At 44.7% G+C, this 20,554-nt stretch overlaps 1 protein-coding gene across 1 annotated transcript in view; it reads right to left on the bottom strand.

Moving 5' to 3' along the window:
- snrnp200 (small nuclear ribonucleoprotein 200 (U5)) overlaps positions 1–12,167 on the bottom strand; it is a 66,175-nt gene extending 54,008 nt beyond the window's left edge. The window contains 8 exon segments of the mRNA XM_085971042.1: positions 1,687–1,786; positions 2,048–2,200; positions 2,523–2,621; positions 3,454–3,509; positions 4,764–4,956; positions 7,791–7,962; positions 8,955–9,118; positions 12,049–12,167. Coding sequence (XP_085827168.1) covers positions 1,687–1,786; positions 2,048–2,200; positions 2,523–2,621; positions 3,454–3,509; positions 4,764–4,956; positions 7,791–7,962; positions 8,955–9,118; positions 12,049–12,093 — 982 coding nt within the window. The 5' untranslated portion in view covers positions 12,094–12,167.
- Between the last annotated feature and the right edge of the window lie 8,387 nt (positions 12,168–20,554).

Here is a 20,554-nt window from a genome sequence, read left to right as displayed (position 1 = left end):
ACCAAACTACAGAGAATGTCAGTATTTGACAGCTTCACAGAGCTGTCAAACGATGACAATTCATCTGTCAAAAATTGTTGATGGCTTCCCCTTAATTGGCCTGCTAAACCCGCTGAGCGGGCTTAACAAGGTCAATCAAGGGAAGATAGCGTGGGTTGGCCAGAAGTCGATGGAGGCGAGACTGAAACCCGACAAGTGGGAGTCCCGCCTCCAAAAGCTCCCCATTGGCAAAATCCAGCCCAAAGTCTTGCCGTGAAGTTGACAATTTATATAGAATTAGTCTCATTTTTGTGTTGGAGACTCATGTCAACTAGGAGCTGGGTTTTGAGGGCCCAAACCCATTTCACATATGTAATACCCACTGGAAATGTTATGTACGCTAAGTATGGTTATCAATCTTTAACTTAGACACTGTATTATCATTGTTATAAATCCCTGGGTTAAAGTTGCCCATGTGAAGGTACGGCAAGAACTTTTAAGGACACAATGTGACTAAGAGCAGACTTTCCCATAATTCTGCACCAGTATGAACTGTTGCAGACAGTGAGGCTGCGCAGTCTCCAGGCAGAAACCCCAGAAGGAAGGGGTGGAGTCGGGTTTTTAAAAAGAGCGAGGCCCGAGAGCGCGAGCAGAGCCCGGCAGTTTAAAAGAGCGAGGCCCGAGAGCGCGAGCAGAGCCCGCCAGTTTAAAAGAGCAGAGCCCGGCAGTTTAAAAGAGCGAGGCCCGAGAGCGCGAGCAGAGCCCGGCAGTTTAAAAGAGCGAGGCCCGAGAGCACGAGCAGAGCCCGGCAGTTTAAAAGAGCGAGGCCCGAGAGCGCGAGCAGAGCCCGCCAGTTTAAAAGAGCGAGGCCCGAGAGCGCGAGCAGAGCCCGGCAGTTTAAAAGAGCGAGGCCCGAGAGCGCGAGCAGAGCCCGCCAGTTTAAAAGAGCGAGGCCCGAGAGCGGGAGCAGAGCCCGCCAGTTTAAAAGAGCGAAGCCCGAGAGCGGGAGCGACTGGAAGAAAAGAGGGCTCAGGAGGCAAATGGCTGCCGCATCCCGTCCCGGGGCTTCCAAACTCGGCCGCCGCCCTTCGTATTAGTAGCTCTGCATCCAGAACTCAAAGTGGGATTCAGTGATCGTGAAGAGAATTCAACGAAGGGGTTCGGAGTCGTAAGTCTTGCAGACATTATACATACCATGAGCTCCAACTTAAGCGCGCCAACGAAAGAGTGCACTCGAATTTGGACACAGGGACAGATTCTCCTTTGAATCCATGTAAATGGAGAATGTATGTTTATTATGTCTAGATTCATTCTAATGTATGCAAATGTCTAATTTAGTTCATTGAGCTGTAATCTTCTTATACTGTCTGACATTAAAACTATAAAGTAAGATAATTAGAATTAAGCCATTGTAGTAGTGATCTCCTTACTGGACTATAGAATACTGTCTACAACAGAGACCACATCTCACATATATCTAGAGAACCGTGAAGGGGTTACACATAGGACACACGCAGTCGGTAAAAGATGCTTTCACCTCATCAGTCCAAGAAGGTGATTAAAGGCCAGAGAGGCGTATGCATTTCTGAGCATCAGTTGAAATCTGTACCAGCTGTCAGAGAGAATGCCCTGTCCAAGCTGGATATAAACAATAAGGGGTAGGTGTTAGATCTAATCGCCCATACACACATACACCATAACACTCACTCATCATGCGATGCTGCCTTAGGATCTTGATGAAGTCAAAAGTGTTGAAGCCAAGAAGCAAAACAAGCTGATTTTCGCACTCACGGTCATCACCGGCTGTCTGAGGAGAAAATAAATCAAGACTTAACGTTAAACACAATAAATTTGACTTTTGAACAAAATGATTCCGTGCAACTCCAGCTACATTATAAAATGAGCATTTTATAATTAAATTAGCTAAAGCGGTTTTAAAAAAGAAATAGGGGCACTGACAGAGTACAAAAGGAAAGAAGTATGACAAAGCATTTTCAAATCATTGGGTAGGCTGTAGTTCGAATAGGGTGTCCACTTCTGGGCACCCTACCAACAGGTTAGAGCTCACCTTTAGAATATCCAGCACCTCATCAGCTTTCTTCTGCGACATGATAGCATCATCATAGAAGCGGCTGAGCTGCCGCTGGAGCCAGAAAGCATCAATGTCCCTGGGATGCAGGTCTTTCTTCTTGGCACTTAACACATCTCCAGCAGTACCGAGCTAAAAGACAGTAAAACAGCACTCCTTTCACTGAAGAGCTCACTAAACATTCAGCACGGCACACAATAACCCCACTCTTACAATTTTAATTTAACCCACCTACAATTTTAGTTCAGACAAACCACTCTTATTGGTGGTGCCCTCTACTTGTGGTGTCTATTTTAATTTGGTACATTGGGCTAACACAGCTTCACTCCATTGGTCCATTTGAAGTAGTCCTATCAAAATCAGATTTTCTCGGCTAGTTTCTTTTTCCACGCATCCACTGGTCAGAGCGTTCATCTCGCGTTCAAAACACACCAGTATTTATGCCAGGACTTACATTAGCAGAAAGTGTGCAGCTAATGTCTGCTTCCTCGCCTTCGGTGTCCTCATCTGATGCTTCATCACGCACTTCACCAAATGCATCCTCATCTCCCTCCTGAAATAGGAATTAGACATGAAACAGCAAACAGACCAGAACAATGTAATCACAATCTAGAAAGAATCCCCAAACGCAGTCTGCAGGAACCCTCAGTTATTACAAATCTCCCTTTCACAGAATCTACTGCCCCGACACTGCTGGCGTCCCCATGTTAGAAGTGATGCATGTACCACAGTAGGTGACAGCTTGCTGTAACAATAATGAAAGGTGGTGGGAGCAGGATGGCTGATCAGTATTTACTGTGACAGCCCTGACCACAGGCTTGAGTAGCAGAATGTCTGATATGGATAAGACCCTCCGTGTGCTGATGCCAGGTGACTCACTACACATTCACTTACACTTTCATTCATACTACAGGAAACTTTTTGCTATCCGGCACCCATGGGACCGAGCTACTGCCGTTTTTTTAAAAGCTCCGGATAGACCAGCGTCAATGTTATCAGATAGGAGCTTTTCATCGCAGTATCTGGCCACAAACACTGTTGCTCAGCAACAGCTTGTAAACACTCGGCCCAGTAGCTTGGAAGCGTCTCTCAAGCTGTTGCTAAGCAACAAAGACGCTTTCCAGAGCCTGCCTGTGAAAAGCAGAAAAAAAAACGAACCAAAACGGCTGCTGATTTCTGCCGTTAGATCAAAGTTGCCAGACATTCAACTTCTGGATAGCACAAAGTTTCCTGTATAGTGATGTAGCATGTGGAAGCTCCAATATATAATGGCACAGTTTAGCTTTCTTTCTCCCCCGGTCCAGGCACAGAGTTCCTGATCCCAGTCACAATGCTGTAGAGGGTAAACTAACTACAAACAATATCCGAGAGGTTGCTTCACTCACCTCTTCATCAGACTCGAACTGCACGTTCACTCCATACGTCTCGTCAATGTTGTCATCTGAAAGAAGATGGTCTGCCATTAATTTCCAACAACTCAAAGCAGTTCCTTCAGAATCTTTTGTTTTAGCAAGGCAACATGGGGCGTGTGGGGGGGGGGGGCAGCGAGGAGGAGCCAGAGGAAACAGGAGAAAGGGTCTATGGGTAGAACAGGACTTGTTGCCAGTTACAGAACGACAACTTAACACATTAGGGTTGCGCCTTTACTATAATGAAGATTCCCTCTCAGCAGAGTATCAGCCAAGTACAGTTGTACTGGAGTGCTGGAAGTATAATGTTTCTGTTTTCTTTAAATGTAGATGTTACAGAAAAGCCTTCGCACCAACAGCTGTCCCAATTTAACCACAGGATCTTGAGTGGGGGACACAGCAGGGGTGCCCCGATCTTTGGACCCCAAGCTTTGACAATCTGGTTGTCAAAACCCAGGCAAATCGCTCTATATTTAATGTGGGCATGGGTGCTTGGAAAGTGCTGCTTTCAGTATTGTTGTCTCATTGGTGGTAAAATCTTTAATGCGTTATCAGCAACTGGAGATATATGCAAATTAATGGGGAGATGAATTTAAACTTTCTATGTGGGCCATGAAGACAACTTACAAGTATTGGCCCACCTGCACCAGCTTCAGAAAGATGGCATTAGCTACTCAAAGGAAAACAGCATTATCACTGCAGAAAACATTATTACTGTACAGCAATAGAAATCATAGGTTAGTAAGTTAACAAATACAGAAATGAGATGACCTGTCGTACCCCCGAGGCAGAAGGCCCGGGGACTCCTGTTTGAAAACCGATGGTAGAACAGTCAGAGATAACAGCACGCCAACTATTCCAAACAGGCAGCTCTGGGAGGAAGGGCTCTGTAGCACATGAACATGACAGGAACGACTACTTTTAAACATTAAAATAGAAAACAGGCCTACATACTCAATGGGGCTGTGAGGGGAGGCCATCCTGCGAGTGAGACTCCTCCCACGTGCAGGGAGAAAGAAACAAAACTCCTCAGGAGAGGCCTCACACTTTTTCAAACTGCTGTCTATATTGTGACTTTGACAGAATCTGAAATGGAAGGAACTGTTTCACTCACCTAAAGGGGACAAAATATTTTAACATAGCAGGGGGAAAGTGAAGAAGATAAACAGATAACCCAAAACAAGCAGTACCTTATCGGCATTTTATTGACCTACTGATGCAGCAATAATTAAAAGATGCAGCCCCTTCTTTCCCCCTTTTAACCAGGAAACGATGGTGCTGCTTACCCATATTCTGCACCTCTTTGTCTCCTCCATAGTCACTGATTTTCTTTCCCAGATTTACCAGCACGTGGTAGCGAGTATCTTCTAACTGTCCCAGCAGCATTTCTATCTCCTTTCGCCGCTCTTTGTCACGCAACTTATCATTTTTCAGCACAGCAAGGACCTCATCTGCTGCGCCACAGAGAATATCACGCGGCTAGAAAAAAAAAATCCAATCAATACAGAGAAAATGCAACCGGCTGCATATCTAGAGGACAGCTGGACACATTGTGGATACGACAACACAGCTCTCACTAATGATCCCTCTAAGCTGCGCAGTAATGGGAAAGGTCCCGCGCAGACTGCTCACCGGCTTTTACATTGTAAATACCGCGCATGCGCAGAAATTTAAAGGGACCGCGCATTAAAAGAAACAAGCCACGCATGACAACGCGGAGCTTGCAGGGAACGTTGGCTCTCACACACAGTGACAAATTTACCAGTTTGCTTCTTCCACCTCAACACTGATCGCTTATTGCTCATCCTGTCTAATCCACATGCACCTGTAGTGTGGACATGGGGCAGACAAGTCGAGCAATATGGAACATGCTAAAAGAGCAAGGACCACACATAAGCAAAGGGAAAGGAAATGAATCAACTTTGGTTAAGCCCATGGTACAGAACAGGCAAAAGCCAAAATAATATGAAGGTAAGCTAATGCATACGAACAGAAGTATTGTACAGGAAACTTCGCGATATCCGGCACCGACGGGACCGAGCTGCTGCCGATCTATCAAAACTTCCGGATAGACCAGCGCTAATGTTGAAGGATACGGAGGTTTTCATCTCCGTATCGGGCAACAAACACGGTTGCTCAGCAACAGCTTGTAAACACTCCGCCCGTACCTTGGAAGCGTCTCTGAAGCTGTTGCTAAGCTACAGAGACGCTTTCCAGAGCCTGACTGTTAAAGAAAATGCTAGGAGAAGAAAAAAAAACCTAACCAAAACAGCTGCTGATTTCTGCCGTTAGTTCGAGGTTTCCGGACATACAACCTCGGGATAAACCAAAGTTTCCTGTAATATGAACACGCCAGAATGTAAACAATGTAAAAGGGAGTGATCGCCATAGCATGATTTGGTGTCCTGTCTCCGTGATGTAATAGATTTTAAAATGCTAAATTATTAAAAGGTTACTAATCAATTGGTTTGTACAAGGTGTTAACCAATTTTAGGTAAGCAGTTATTCGTCACATTTAACACTCCTGCTATCTATAGAGTGAGACCAATGCACAGTCCTGAAGGTGATAAAGATGTGCCTACAGAACGCTCGACTAGTGTGTCCAGTGAAAACCAGCCAATATTTAAATCACCGAGATTCATTTTGTTTATACAGTACAAGAGCTGGCTTGTATCCGTTTACTTCAAACACCAGGCTATAGTGCCATGAAATTTCTTGCATCTGCCTAATGAAGCAGATGTTCAATGTCTCATCTTTAAGACAGCATCTCTTACAATTGCAAGGGGGTTGGTGTACAAGAGTAAGGAAGTCTTACAATTGTTTAGGACTTTGGTGAGACCATAGTTTTGGTTTCCTTATCTGAGGCGGTGCAACAAAGGTTCACTAGATTGATTCTTGGGATTGGGGAAGGACTGCCCTATGAGGAGAAATTGAGTAGACTAGGCCTATATTCTCTAGAGTTTAGAAGAATAAGAGGTGATCTTATTGAAACGTCCAAGACTCTGAGGGGGATTGACAGGGCAAGCTGCTGAGAGGTTGTTTCCCCTGGCTGGAGAGTCTAGAGCTAGGGGGCATAGTCTCAGGATAAGGGGTCGGCCATTGAAGACCGAGATGAGGTATTTCTTCACTCAGGGCTTGTGAATCTTTAGAATTCTCAAACCCAGAGGGCTGTGGATGCTCAGTCGGTGCGTATATTCAAGACAGAGATAGATAGATTTTTGGATATTAAGGGAATCAAGGGATTATGGGGATCGGGCGAGAAAGTGGAGTTGAGGTCGAAAATCAGCCATGATCTTATTGAATGGCGGAGCAGGCACGAGGGACCGTACGGCCTACTCCTGCTCCTAACTCTTACGTTCAATGCAACACTCCCTCAGCACTGTACTTAAGTATCAGTGTAGATTATATGCTCACGTCAACAGTGGAGCTCGACAGTCAAAACTTTATCCCAGTGTTAGGGTGAAAATTATATAGCTTAAAGCAGCAACATAAAGAGTTAAAGAATGTATTGTAAGAAGTGAACTTGTAAATAAGAAACAATGGCACAAGACAAAACAAACTCAGCTTAAGACAGGGCAGGAATTAACTGTTTGTGTCTGCTCCCATTAAAACCATTGTGCTTGACATTATTGTTGAAGTTATTGAATGTGGGAAACACTAAATATTTCACAATTATTCAGTGGTGTAGCCTTCTGCAAACTATTTGCTGGAAGCCCTTTGGATGTATTAATGTAATTCTACTATTCTATAATGCAAAGTAGATGCATCAAAATTGTGTGTATTGATGAGTTACAGTAATTGGTAGCTGCAAAACTGCCCATTTTGTAATTAACTATTAAAAACCGCCCAAAGTTCTAGAAGGTTCCATATCATTCCTGTGAGGACAGGGGAGTTGTTGCTGGGGGAGCGTGATTGGTTGAAGACACCTGTGTGTAATATTTTGCTATAATGTATAAAAGAAGTTTCAATACCTTGTTGCTGGGGGAACGTGATTGGATGAGGACAAGAGAATTGTTGCTGGGGGAACATAATTGGGTGAACACAATTGTGTGTAGTGTTTTGCTTGTATAAAAGAAGTTCAATATCACTAACGGTGAGAAGGTGATCACTAGACCGCGGGGTCTATGGCTCTTCTCCCAGAACGTTCTGTTAATAAACTGTGTACTTTTACTTTAAGACAGACTCGAGTGAATCTATTTTTCACCAACATAAGCAGACAGCGTTCACTGAGCCAGGCAGGGGTGGGGAATGAAAGTGATAGCTTTCTGCAGCAGTGGAGCTGTCTGGGTTATGTATTTCCCGGAATCTTTTACCTGGTCGCCAAGTGCAGCCTGAATGAAGCTGAGCAGCACCTCGTAGGTTTCTCTGGTCTCCTTTGTCTTTGGTTTGTACACAATCCCAACCATTTCATCGATGCCCTCTGACAGCAACGTGTATCCTTTCATCTTATTCATGTCATGTCTGTCTTCATCACGCTTCCTCCTCCTGTGCGACACAGAACCCAAACATTTTAACAGGCAAAGAAATTGAAACAGGAACTCGCATTTAACCTGAACACAACGGGACGTTGTGTGGAAAACCTATCTAGCTGACAGGGTAGGGCAAAATGGATCAAATGGAAAACTAAAAAAGATTGAAATCTGCCAAGACTCACCTGCAAACCTCCTACAACTGTATGCCACATATATTTATTAGTGGATCTCTCATGGCATTGTGCACATTGAGGGAAATACACTTTTATAAAAATAGGGCTGTTATGCTGGATAAAGGGAAAAGTTGCATTTATATAGTGCCTTAGCACAGCACTCCGAACTTCCCCGGAGCATTTCATAGTCAATAAATTACTTTCTGAAGCACAGTCACCATTGTTATGGAGGTAAATCCAGCAGCCAATTTGCGGAAAGCAAGAATTCACAAACAAAAATTAGATGAAGGACCAGATAATCTGTTTGTTGTTCTGAACCTCCAAGATTGTTCTGCATTTGCAGCAAAGTGTAATCTCTGAAATGTGGTGGACAGGAAGGCTGAATGTATGCTTTGAGATATAAACAACATGCATGCAAACAAATGCTAGTGGATGGCCCATGACATTACTTACAGTAAGTCATATGATGTGCTATGGGCAGAAGTTTTCTACCATGTAATGTATTGTCCAAGTAAGGTGGATCCATAAGGAAACAAAGCGTAATTGTTAATTTAATATAACCTCAGATCTCAGTTTAATTGTTTTATCCAAGAATTTTGCATATTGTAAAGCATTAAAAATATTGAACTTCTTTGAACAAAAATGTTTCAAGTCTTTCAGATTGACCAATCCTCACATTGTACGGTTCTATATTTAACCAAATACATGTTACCATTCAGAATTAACATTTTCAGTATACGAAAATGCTTGTTTTTGCATTATTGGTAAAACAATGTTCCCAATTCAAAATAAACTGTGATCCTGAAATGTTGGCAAAACATGTAGTCCTTACTTTGCGCGTCTCTCCTCCTGCAACTGTGGTTTTGTTCTTTGAGCTTTGTCTCCCATTCGGGACCCTTCCAGCTTGCCAACCAGTGACAGTACCTCTCCTGTGGGCTCATCTCGCCTTGTTCGGTCGATCAGAGAACGATCGGCTTGCAATACAAGGTTGGAGTTCTGCAATAAGAGAAAAGGAATTGATGCAAGAATGTCATTTTATCTTGATGTGCAGTAACACACGCAAACCTGTACCCAGTGTCAGCAACTGCACTTGTGTATGTACGTATATAACCGTACAAAATTCACAATCCTCGAGCAAGCTTGGGGATTATTAGAAACCCCGGCCCCCCAGACATATAGGATGAACGCAGAGAAGGTAGGTGGTTCAGGGCGAATTAACACTTTCATAAAAGAGCTGATATTAGTTGAAAAACAGAATTGAAAGCATTTATTACTGTTTTTTTTGGAGGGGGTGGGGAACAAACCTGGTGCTCCTTAAAATAGGGGACCAACAAGACCTGTGGGAGAAGTCCAGAATAGAATAATCACAGAGACTCTGGATGGAGTGAAGTTGTGAAGAGCTTTTCTTGCCCTGGATTCTCATACAATTTAAACAAAAATGTAGATCCAAAGCACATAGGCATTAATCGTAATTCTTTGTAACTATATTTAAGTTTAATTGGACCCCTTGATGAATATACTCTTTTATGACATATATTCTAATAAAAACGATCAATCCACCACAATGCACAGTACATTTGCTGTGGCTAATCGTCAGACTGCCCCAAAGTAAGAAAAACAATGTGAACCGTTTCCCCAGGTTATAACCGGTTAGGCTGGAGAATTTTAGCTATGAGGAAAGATTGGATAGGCTGGGGGTTGTTTTCTTTGGAGCAGAGGAGGTTGAGGGGAGACTGATTGAGGTGTATTGAGGGGCCTAGATAGAGTGGATATGAAGGACCTACTTCCCCTCGTAGGGAAGTCAATAATTAGGGGGCATAGATTTAAAGTGATTGGTAGACAGATTAGAGGAGAATTGAGGAGAACATTTTTCACCCAGAAGGTGGTGGAACTCACTGCCTGAAAGGGTGGTAGAGGCACAAACCCTTGTTGCATTAAAACGTACTTGGATATGCATTTGTCGTGCCGTAACCTACAGGGCTACGGATCAAGAGCTGGAAAGTGGGATTAGGCTGGATAGCTCTTTTTCGGCCGGCACAGACAGGATGGTCTTCCTGGCCTCCTTCTGTGCCGTAAATTTCTATGATTCTATGAAACGGATCGGGCTCCCTGTTAATTCACAGGTGGAAGTTTGTGACAAAGGTCCCGGGATTTGCCAAATGAAGCTTTCATCGATTTTTGCATCTGTTCGCTTTCTGCTACCCTGACCCCAGTTACTTTTCCTACATTACAACAGTGACTACACTTCAAAACAAAAAGCACTTAATTGGCTGTAAAGCGCCAGGTGGACATGAAAAGCGCTGTATAAATGCAAGTCTGTCTGTCTCTCTTTCTGGGAGAAGGGGAAGTGCAACGAGACCTGGGTGTCCTTGTGCACCAGTCGCTGAAGGTAAGCATGCAGGTGCAGCAGGCGGTTAAGAAGGCAAATGGTATGTTGGCCTTCATAGCGAGAGGATTCGAGTACAGGAGCAAGGATGCCTTGCTGCAGTTGTACAGGGCCTTGGTGAGACCACACCTTGAGTATTGTGTGCAGTTTTGGTCGCCTTATCTGAGGAAGGATGTTCTTGCCATGGAGGGAGTGCAGCGAAGATTCACCAGACTGATACCTGGGATGGCAGGAATGACGTATGAGGAGAGATTGGGTCAATTAGGCTTATACTCGCTGGAGTTTAGAAGAATGAGAGGGGATCTCATTGAAACATAAAATTCTGACAGGACTTGACAGACTAGATGCAGGATGTTCCCGATGGCGGGGGAGTCCAGAACCAGGGGTCACAGTCTAAGGATAAGGGGTAAGCCATTTAGGGCAGAGATGAGGAGGAATTTCTTCACCCAGAGAGTGGTGAACCTGTGGAATTCTCTACCACAGAAGGCAGTCGAGGCCAATTCATTAAATATATTCACGAAGGAGTTAGATATATTTCTTAAGGCTAAAGGGATGGCATAGTGGTTAGCACTGTTGCCTCACAGCGCCAGGGACCCGGGTTCGAATCCGGCCTTGGGTGACTGTCTGTGTGGAGTTTGCACATTCTCCCCGTGTTTGCGTGGGTTTCTTCCGGGTGCTCCGTTTTCCTCCCACAGTCCAAAGATGTGCGGGTTAGGTTGATTGGCTATGATAAATTGACCCTTAGTGTTAGGGGGATTAAATACGTGGGGTTACGGGGATAGGGTGGGATATGTGTTGGTGTAGGGGTTACGGGGATCGGGTGGGATATGTGTCGGTGCAGGCTCGATGGGTCGAAATGGCCTCTATCTGCACTGTGGGGTTTCTGTGATATGGGGAGAAGGCAGGGACAGGGTACTGAATTTGGATAATCAGCCATGATCACAATGAATAGCGGAGCAGGCTCAAGGGGCCGAATGACCTACTCCTGCTCCTATCTTCTATGTTTCTATGTTAGGCTGGATAGCTCTTATTCGGCCGGCACAGACAGGATGGGCTTCTTGGCCTCCTTCTATGCCGTAAATGTCTATGATTCTATGAAGCAGATTCACAGGTGGAAGTTTGAGACAAAGGATTTGCCAATTGAAGCTTTCATCGATTTTGCAGCTGTTCGCTTTCTGCTACCCTGACCCCAGTTACTTTTCCTACATTACAACAATGACTACACTTCAAAAAAAAAAGCACTTCATTGGCTGTAAAGCGCCAGGTGGACGTGAAAGGCGCTGTATAAAAGCAAATCTGTCTGTCTGTCTTTCTTTCTGACCCGCGCACCAATTTCCCAGCCCAGCCGCCAACTGAATCCCCGGTCCTCAACGCCAGAGCAGAGCGCAGGCCTCAGCCCTGCTCTCAAATTTATCGCCGGCCGCGACCGAAGCGATACCCCTCACCTCTCTCTCGCTAATTTATCTCAGCCAGGCCCGAACAGTCGTCTTCCCACCCCACCCCCCGGGATCATGCCCGAGCGCCAGCCTCACTCACTCACCGCCTTGTACTCATACTGCAGGCTGCGAGCGGTGACATCCGCCATAACTGCCGACGCTCGACTCTCCGCTCAACCCCACGACGTTCGCGGAGCCTGACCTCCCGCGACTGCTTCCGGGTCAAGCGGTCTCCATGGTTACGGGCCTATTGGGCCCCACCGCCTCCCTCATCCTCTCGACGAATAGCGTGCGCCAGGAGAGTCGTATTCATAAAAATTGTGTCCGAGTTTGTGTGTGTAAATCCTTTTCTCTCTGCAGCCGCCACAGAAAGTAATTTCTCTCCCGCCATCGAGTAAAAGGTTAATTGGAATAAAGAGCCGCCGCATGGGATAACTCGGGCTCGCTCGGCCGCCATTTTAGTCGCCTTGCCACCATTTGCGGCCCGGGTTCTGACGAAGGGTCCCAGACCTGAAACGTTAACTCTGTTTCTCTCTCCACAGATGCTGCCTGGCCTGCTGAGTATTTCCAGCATTTTCTGTTGTTATTTCAGATTTCCAGCATCCGCAGGAGTTTGCTATTATACTATTTAGTTGGGACTTCTCCTGTGGCCATTTTCTCCACACACCCAGCCCGTTGTGACTGGCACGGATAAACAATCTGAGCAACATTTGTTTGTCCCACAGATCAGCTAAAGACTTGTCCTGATTATTCTTTTTCTTAACTGTATACATAGAGAGAAAGAAAGGAAAGACTTGCATTTCTATAGCGCCTTTCAGGACCTCAGGACGTCCCAAAGTGCTTCACAGCCAATGAAGTACTTTTTTTTGAAGTGTAGTCACTGTTGTCATGTAGGAAACGCGTCAGCCAATTTGAGCACAGCAAGCTCCCAAAAGCAGTAATGTGACAATGACCAAATAATCTGTTTCTGAAATAAGAACAGAAAATGCTGGAAACACTCAGCAGGCCAGGCAGCATCCATGGAGAGAGAAACAGTTAATGTTTCAGGTCTGGGACCCTTCATCAGAACTGGAAAAAGCTGGAGATGTAACGGATATTAAGCAGGTGCAGAGACAGGATGGGAGGGGAGGAAGGAATTGAAGGATCATACTGTGCTGAGATAAGAGGCAGGAAAAATAAAATGTTGCAAAGGGGGTGGCAAAATCATACAGCATGAAAAATGGGAGCAGGGGTTATAGTTTGAAATTGTTGAACTCAATGTTGAGTCCAGAAACCTGTAAAGTGACTAATCGAAAGATGAGGTGCTGTTCCTGGAGCTTATGCTGAGCTTTATTGGAACAGTGTAAGAGGCCGAGGACAGTGAGATCAGAGTGGGAGTGAAGCGGATAATTAAAGTGACAGGCGACCGGAAGCTCAGGGTCACCCTTACGGACTGAACGGAGGTGTTCCGCAAAGCGGTCGCCCAATTTGCATTTGGTCTCCCCAATGTAGGGGAGACCGCACCGTGAGCAGCGAATACAGAAATTGCATGAAGTACAAGTAAATCGCTGTTTCACCTGGAAGGGGTGCTTGGGGCCCTGAACAGTGGGAAGGGAGGAGGTAAAAGGGGAGGTGTTGCATCTCCTGCGCTTGCACGGGAAGGTGTCGGGCGAAGGAGAAGAGCTGTTAGGGGTGATTGAGGAGTGGACAAGGGTGTCGTGGAGGGAGCGGTCCCTTCGGAATGCTGAAAGGGGCGGTGAGGGGAAGATGCGTTTGGTGGTGGGATCATGTTGGAGGTGTTGGAAATGGCGGAGGATGATCCGTTGAATGTGGAGGTTGGTGGGGTAAAAGGTGAGGACAAGGGGAACCCTGTCGTGGTTCTGGGAGGGAGGGGAAGGGGTGAGAGCAGAAGTGCAGGAAATGGAACAGACACGGTCAAGGGCCGTGTCAACCACAGTAGAGGGGAATCCTCAGTTGAGGAAAAAGGAAGACATGTCGGAAGCACTGGTATGGAAGGTGGCATCGTCAGAACAGACACGGTGGAAACGGAGAAACTGGGAGAATGGAATAGAGTCCTTACAGAAAGCGGGGTGGGAGGAAGTGTAGTCCAGGTAGCTGTGGGAGTCAGTGGGCTTGTAGTGGATGTTTGTCGATAGCCGATTGCCAGAAATGGAGACAGAGACGTCAAGGAAGGGAAGAGAAGAGTCGGAGATGGACCATGTGAAGGTGAGGAAAGGGTGGAAATTGGAAGTAAAGTGAATGAACTTTTCTAGTTCAGGGCGAGAGCAGGAAACGGCACTAATACAGTCAGCGATGTACCGGAAGAAGAGGTGAGGGAGGGGACCTGAGTAGGACTGGAACAAAGAATGTTCCACATATCCCATGAAAAGGCAGGCATAGCTAGGGCCCATGCGGGTTCCCATAGCAACACCTTTAATTTGGAGGAAGTGAGTGGAGTCAGGAGAAGTTGTTCAATGTGAGAACAAGTTCAGCCAGGTGGAAGGAGGGTGGTGGTGGATGGGGACTGGTTGGGCCTCTGTTCAAGGAAGAAGCGGAGCGTCCTCATGCCGTCCTGGTGGGGGATGGAGGTGTAGATAAAGTGGTGGAGGGCGTCGGAAGAGTCGTGAATGTAGGTGGGAAGAGACTGGACAAGGGGAGAAAAAATAGAGTCGAGATAGGAAGAGCTAAGTTCCGTGGGGCAAGAACAGGCTGAAATGATGGGTCTACCAGGGCAGTCCTGTTTGTGGATCTTGGGAAGGAGGTAGAAGCGGGCTGTGCGGGATTGAGGGACTATGAGGTTGGTGGCAATTCCCTTCTACTGTGGTTGACACGGCCCTTGACCGTGTCCGTTCCATTTTGCGCACTTCTGCTCTCACCCCTTCCCCTCCCTCCCAGAACCACGATAGGGTTCCCCTTGTCACCCCCTTTGCAACATTTTACCTTTCCTGCCTCTTACCTCAGCACAGTATGTTCCTTCAATCCTTCCTTCCCTCCCACCCTGTCGCTGCACCTGCTTAATATCTGTTACATCTCCAGCTTTTTCCAGTTCTGATGAAGGGTCCCAGACCTGAAACATTAACTCTGTTTCTCTCTCCACAGATGCTGCCTGGCCTGCTGAGTGTTTCCAGCATTTTCTGTTATTTTAGATTTCTAGCATCCGCAGTATTTTGCTATTGTAATCTGTTTCTGTGTTGGTTGAGGGATAAATGTTGGCCAGGATAGCGGGGATAACTCCCCTGCTCTTCTTTGATATAATGACATGGGATCTTTTACATCCAGCTGAGAGCAGACAACAACAACTTGTATTTATATAGCGCCTTTAACATAGTAAAACGTCCCAAGACACTGCACAGGAGTATTTTAAGGTCAAAAATTTGACACCGAGCCACATAAGGATAAATTAGGGCAGGTGACCAAAAGCTCGGTCAACGAGGTAGGTTTTAAGGAGCGTCTTAAAGGAGGAAAGAGAGGTAGCAAGGCGGAGAGGTTTAGGCAGGGAATTACAGAGCTTAGGGCCTAGGCAACAGAAGGCACGGCCACCAATGGTTGAGCAATTATAATCAGGGATGCTCAAGAGGGCAGAATTAGAGGAGCGCAGAGATCTTGGGTGGGGGGGGGGGGGGGTGCGGGTGTTGTGGGGCTGAAGGAGATTACAGAGATAGGAATGGGCGAGGCCATGGAGGGATTTGAAAACGAGGATGAGACGGGGCCTCAGTTTAACGTCTCATCCAAAAGAAGGCACCTCCGTCAGTGCAGTACTCCTTCAGTAATGTATTGGAAGTGTCAGCCTAGGTTTTTGTGCTCAGTACTGTGGACTTGAAAGCTTTATTGATTGCAATGAGCTTTTCTTTGCCACCACCCTTGACTCAATGACTTATCAATGTACTGTCAAGCTACCTGTCTAACATGAAAGTGGTGTCAGAACTTTTTCCAACTTTCAACTATTAAAACTACCCATCCTGTTGCCTCGTGGCAAAAAAATTGTAGTCCTGTCCCTGCCTCTTAATCTTTTTCCACAATGTTCCCCATCTCCCCTCTGCTCCAAAAGTGGTGGCAAAATCGTCAGTTGTCTGTCTTATGGTCTGGGATATTCTCCCTAAATCTCTACTTTGCTTCTTTTCTCCCCATCTGATGATTGCACTCCACATCTATCAACTTCAGATTATACAACATCTGTTCTACTTAATGCAGTAGTTGATCACTGTCTTTTGTCTCCATTCCCTTTAGGGGGCTGTGAAAATCTCAATGCTTGTCAGTTTCTTCAAGTCTTGCAAATCTAACCATTGCATTTGCCTCCACCTTTGATCCTTTTTCATTTCTTGATGCTGTTGGAATCAGCATTGCTTCTCATTGTATGAAATTTACAGTGGCTAAGGCTGCCTTCAAGAGGCTTGGTTTATTTTGTCAAACACCTTTCCCCTCAACAATTCTTAATTCTCTGAAACCCAAATCCATCCAATAGTCCAATACTACACTCTCATCTGGGTTGGGGCAGGAGGCGTGGTGGAGAGGCTGTTCTCATACATCTCTTGCAGTCCTGGGCAGCATAAAAGAAAAACATAACTGGTAGGCAATTTTTTCTTTTAACTTCTAGCTTCCAATCTTTTGTTTGTAATGTTTCTGTATTTTATTGATACTTCTATTATCTCTGCTGCACTGAAATTTCCTGTTTGCACTTCATTGGCTGTAAAGTGCTTTGGGACACCTGAGGTTTTTTTGGCTTCTCTCCGACTGTTTTCAACCTTTGTTGTCTTGCAATCTGAGCTTTGGTCTTTAACCATGGGTTCTCTGTATTTAGGACCAGCAAATAGTGGATGATCTTCCATATTATTTTCACGTTCACCCTGCAAAGTACAAAGTTTCCCTTTTAGCCTCTGCAGTAGTTCTTGGAGTTTTATATTTTAAAACCTGTTTATTTGCTATCATGTCTACTTATATTTGTTGGCACCTCCACGGAAAGAACTGATGGGAATCAAACCAAGTAATGCCATGAGCTTACATCATCCATGCTTTGCTACAATGAGTTGAAGTCTTATATGGACAATGTTCTATAATTTTTGAACAAAATACTAATGATGGATAAACTTATTTCATCACACTGACTTTACTAAGTAAAAATGCCTGTTGACAAATTAAGCTGAATTGCAGGTGGCCATGTGCTTTGAAAATCCACAGCACTGGGAACTGGGTTGATTAACCCAACTTTTTCATCTTTGGCCATTAAAGCCAGTATAACAGATTTCTCCCATCAACTTGGGTTGGAGTTGGATGTAGATGTCTTCAACTTGCTTTACCACCTAGTCTCCTAAGTGTGCTTACATCTCTTATATTTTGATTTGGTACATTCAATCCAGTCGCTCATACAGACTAAAGGAGGTAACAGATGGCTATTTTACATTGGAGTTGGTCCAAACTGGTCTTAAAATGTATTTGTTGATTATTATATCAAGTAAAGCAGACAGATAATGAATGCTATGTGTATGTATCTGATGAGAGCTGGATGTGTACAGAGGCATGTCAGCCCAAAATGTGACTATCAACATGAATAAAGCTAATGCACATGGTGACCATCTGTGGATCCACAATCCTAATCTGTTATCTGTTAAGTATTTTGATCTGCAATTCGCATTAAATTGCCATCGATTCCTGTGTTACATGAGTAACCTATTTTCCATAGTATTCGTTTGTCTGGCGTTCGAATGGAATGAATTTTGAGCTAAAATTTTGAAGGTATACAAAACACATATTCAAGTTTTACCTCAGCAATGTAATTCACTATCCATCCAATGGAAAAGCTGCTGCTACAATATAACTACAGTATCATTTAATCTTAGTCAGTTAACCACAAATATAATTGTACACATGTATTCCCTGTGGCATTACTGAAGGATGGAAAATGCAGCATTGTGTATTCTTGTAAGGTGGTGAAAGCTCTGGAGCCCCCCCCCCCCCGCCCAAGGAGCTATCCTTAGCCCCTTCCTATTTCTTATCTACATGCTGCACCTTGGTGACATTATCGAAACACATCAGGTTCCATATGTAAGCTAATGACACCCAGCTCTATCTCACCATCTCTGATTTGTCATACAGTATTGGATGAGCATAAATTTCCTTTAATTAAATATTGGGAAGACCAAAGCCATTGTCTTTGGTCCCTGCCACAAAATCCGTTACCTAGCCACCAACTCCATTGCTGTCCCTGGCCACTGTCTGAGGGCTGAACCAGACCGTTTGCAACCTTGATGTCGTATCTGACTCAGCTGAACTTCCGACCCCGTATTCTATCACCAAGACCGCCTACTTCCACCACCAACCCTGCCTCAGCTATGCCTTGGTTACCTCTAGACTTGACTATTCCAACGCTTTCCTGGCTGGCTTCCCACCTTGCACCCTCTGTAAACTTGAGCTCATCCAAAACTCTGCTGCCCATATCCTAACTTGCACCAAGTCACGTTCTTCCATCACCCGTGCTTGCTGGCCTACACTGGCTCTCAGTCCGGCAATGCTTCGATTAAAAAAATGTTCATCCTTGTATTCAAATCTCTCCACGACCTCGTCTCTCCTTATCTCTGTAACCTGCTCCAGCCCTACAACTCTCCAAAATCTCTGTGCTCCTCCAATTCTGGCCTCTTGTGCATCCCCAATTTTAATCCCTTCACCATTGGTGGCCGTGCTTTCAACTGCCTAGGCCCTAAACTCTGGAATTCCCTCCCCAAACCTCTCCTTCCTCCTTTAAGACACTCCTTAAAACCTACCTCTGTCCTAATATCTCCTTACATGGTTCAGTGTCAAATTCTAAAGCTTCTGTGAAGCACCTTGGAACGTTTTACTACGTTAAAGGCGCTATATAAATGCAAATTGTTGTTGACTGGGCATCAGAAAATATTGGATATCTTTAGGGAGAAGCGGAAAAAGAACCATATTGCTTTAAAAATAAGGTGGGAAGAAATAAGGACAGTTTCCTTGTAATAGGAACACGTGCAGGTGTCCCAAGGTGTGGCTCAATCGTGAATGGAATTGAATAGGGTAAAGGAATGGGGCAACAAATATTGTGATTAAAAAAAAATCTAACTGCAGGTTAAGAGGAAATATGAGTACCAGGTACTTGAGCCACATGGCTTCTGGTAGTTCGCGTACTTGAGCCACATGGCTTCTGGTAGTTAGCAATGTGGAATATGAAAGCACAATGTGTCAGAAACAAATAGTGTCTGAAATGACTTTTGGGGAAAAATAAATGCTGCAGTATGGTTGAAATTTAATTTTTGAAGTACTGTTCTGTGGGACATTTGCTGATCTATATTCCAGAAAATCAGTATGTTTAAATTCATTAGGGCCAGTAAGAAGTAGGACACGAGTTTTCCAGCTACCAACAAATTGAATGTCCCACCTTTACAAATCTTAACCATGTACAAGACATCATTGCATATTAATTTATTCAGTTTAACGTTTGAGTGGAAAGCTTAAGAAACATGTTTATGACCTACTGAGCCAAGCTGTAATTAACTCAATTGTCTAGCATGTGATACACAAACAGAACTGTAGTCCATCATCCTTTTGTCAAGTTGCAGTGTTTAATTATACAGCCCCTATCAAATTTGCCCCTCAAAATATATCCATCACTATATGGAACTAGTCAGTAATGGAGTATTGATAAACTTGTGTACAATTTTACCATAGCAGTTAACTCCACAGCAGCAGAATAGCTGAAGACTGTTTCTGGTGAAAAATCTTGAGAGCATCTTCTTACAATCACAACACACAAGATTTATATATGGAGTAATGTGACCAAGGCTGCTATCTTTGTCCTTCTGCAGTCAAAATAACCTTGGCAGTGATAGTTCAAACTCACCTAAGCATTTACATTTTTATGTGACTATTTGAGTTATGATCTGCTTCGGCCAAGCAATATTTGTGGCTGAGTGTGGGCAGATGGCCAGGTCCCATTTTTTCATCAATGTTGCCAAGCAATAGAGCATATGCACAGGAGTAAGCCATTGGCCCATCAAAGCTTCTTATCAGCAACAGCAGTTCTTTATCTTGTTGATCCTCAGGTTCTCACCCTTTCTTGCTGGTTTCCAGTTTGCTTAAAGCATCTGATCCAGTTTGATCTTGGAGGCTAAGCAGAATTCGGTTCGCCTCTCTTCCATGGTCTTTTATATGGCCAGATGACCCTTGATAGGAAGCATGCGGTGTCTCAGTACGTCTGATGCCTTTTGCAACCGATGGGCACCACAGGGTAGAGAGCGATAGTTGATGACTTAATTATCCGTGTATGTCACTCTCCTGTACATAGTTATTGTTTTATACTTGCCGTACCCTAGGGCACTTGCCAAACCTGTTTTTGTTTCAGTCTTAATGCCAGAGACAACTCCAGGCCCACCCCTTCCTATCCCATATTATCTACTAAAAAAAAAGCAGCTCAATTGTCATCTCTGTATTCAGTGCCAAACCCTGTGCAGAAACCATTTTTTTCCTTGGATTTGCTTTTCAACTCTATTCAAATTTAAACCCCCCCATTCCATATTTTAAACACTTCAATAGATCACTACTTAACTTTTATCTCTAGGAAATAAGGAACAAGTGAAATAATGAGCCCTGGAAAAAGTGCAAAGAACCAAGCAGCTGATCCCT

The sequence above is a fragment of the Somniosus microcephalus genome, chromosome 30, assembly GCF_052327205.1.
Source record: "Somniosus microcephalus isolate GS21.2 chromosome 30, FLI_Smic_1.0, whole genome shotgun sequence".
Classification (NCBI taxonomy): Eukaryota; Metazoa; Chordata; class Chondrichthyes; order Squaliformes; family Somniosidae; genus Somniosus; species Somniosus microcephalus.
The sequence above is the reverse complement of the archived record's forward strand: the minus strand, read 5'-3'. Positions and strand labels throughout refer to the sequence as shown.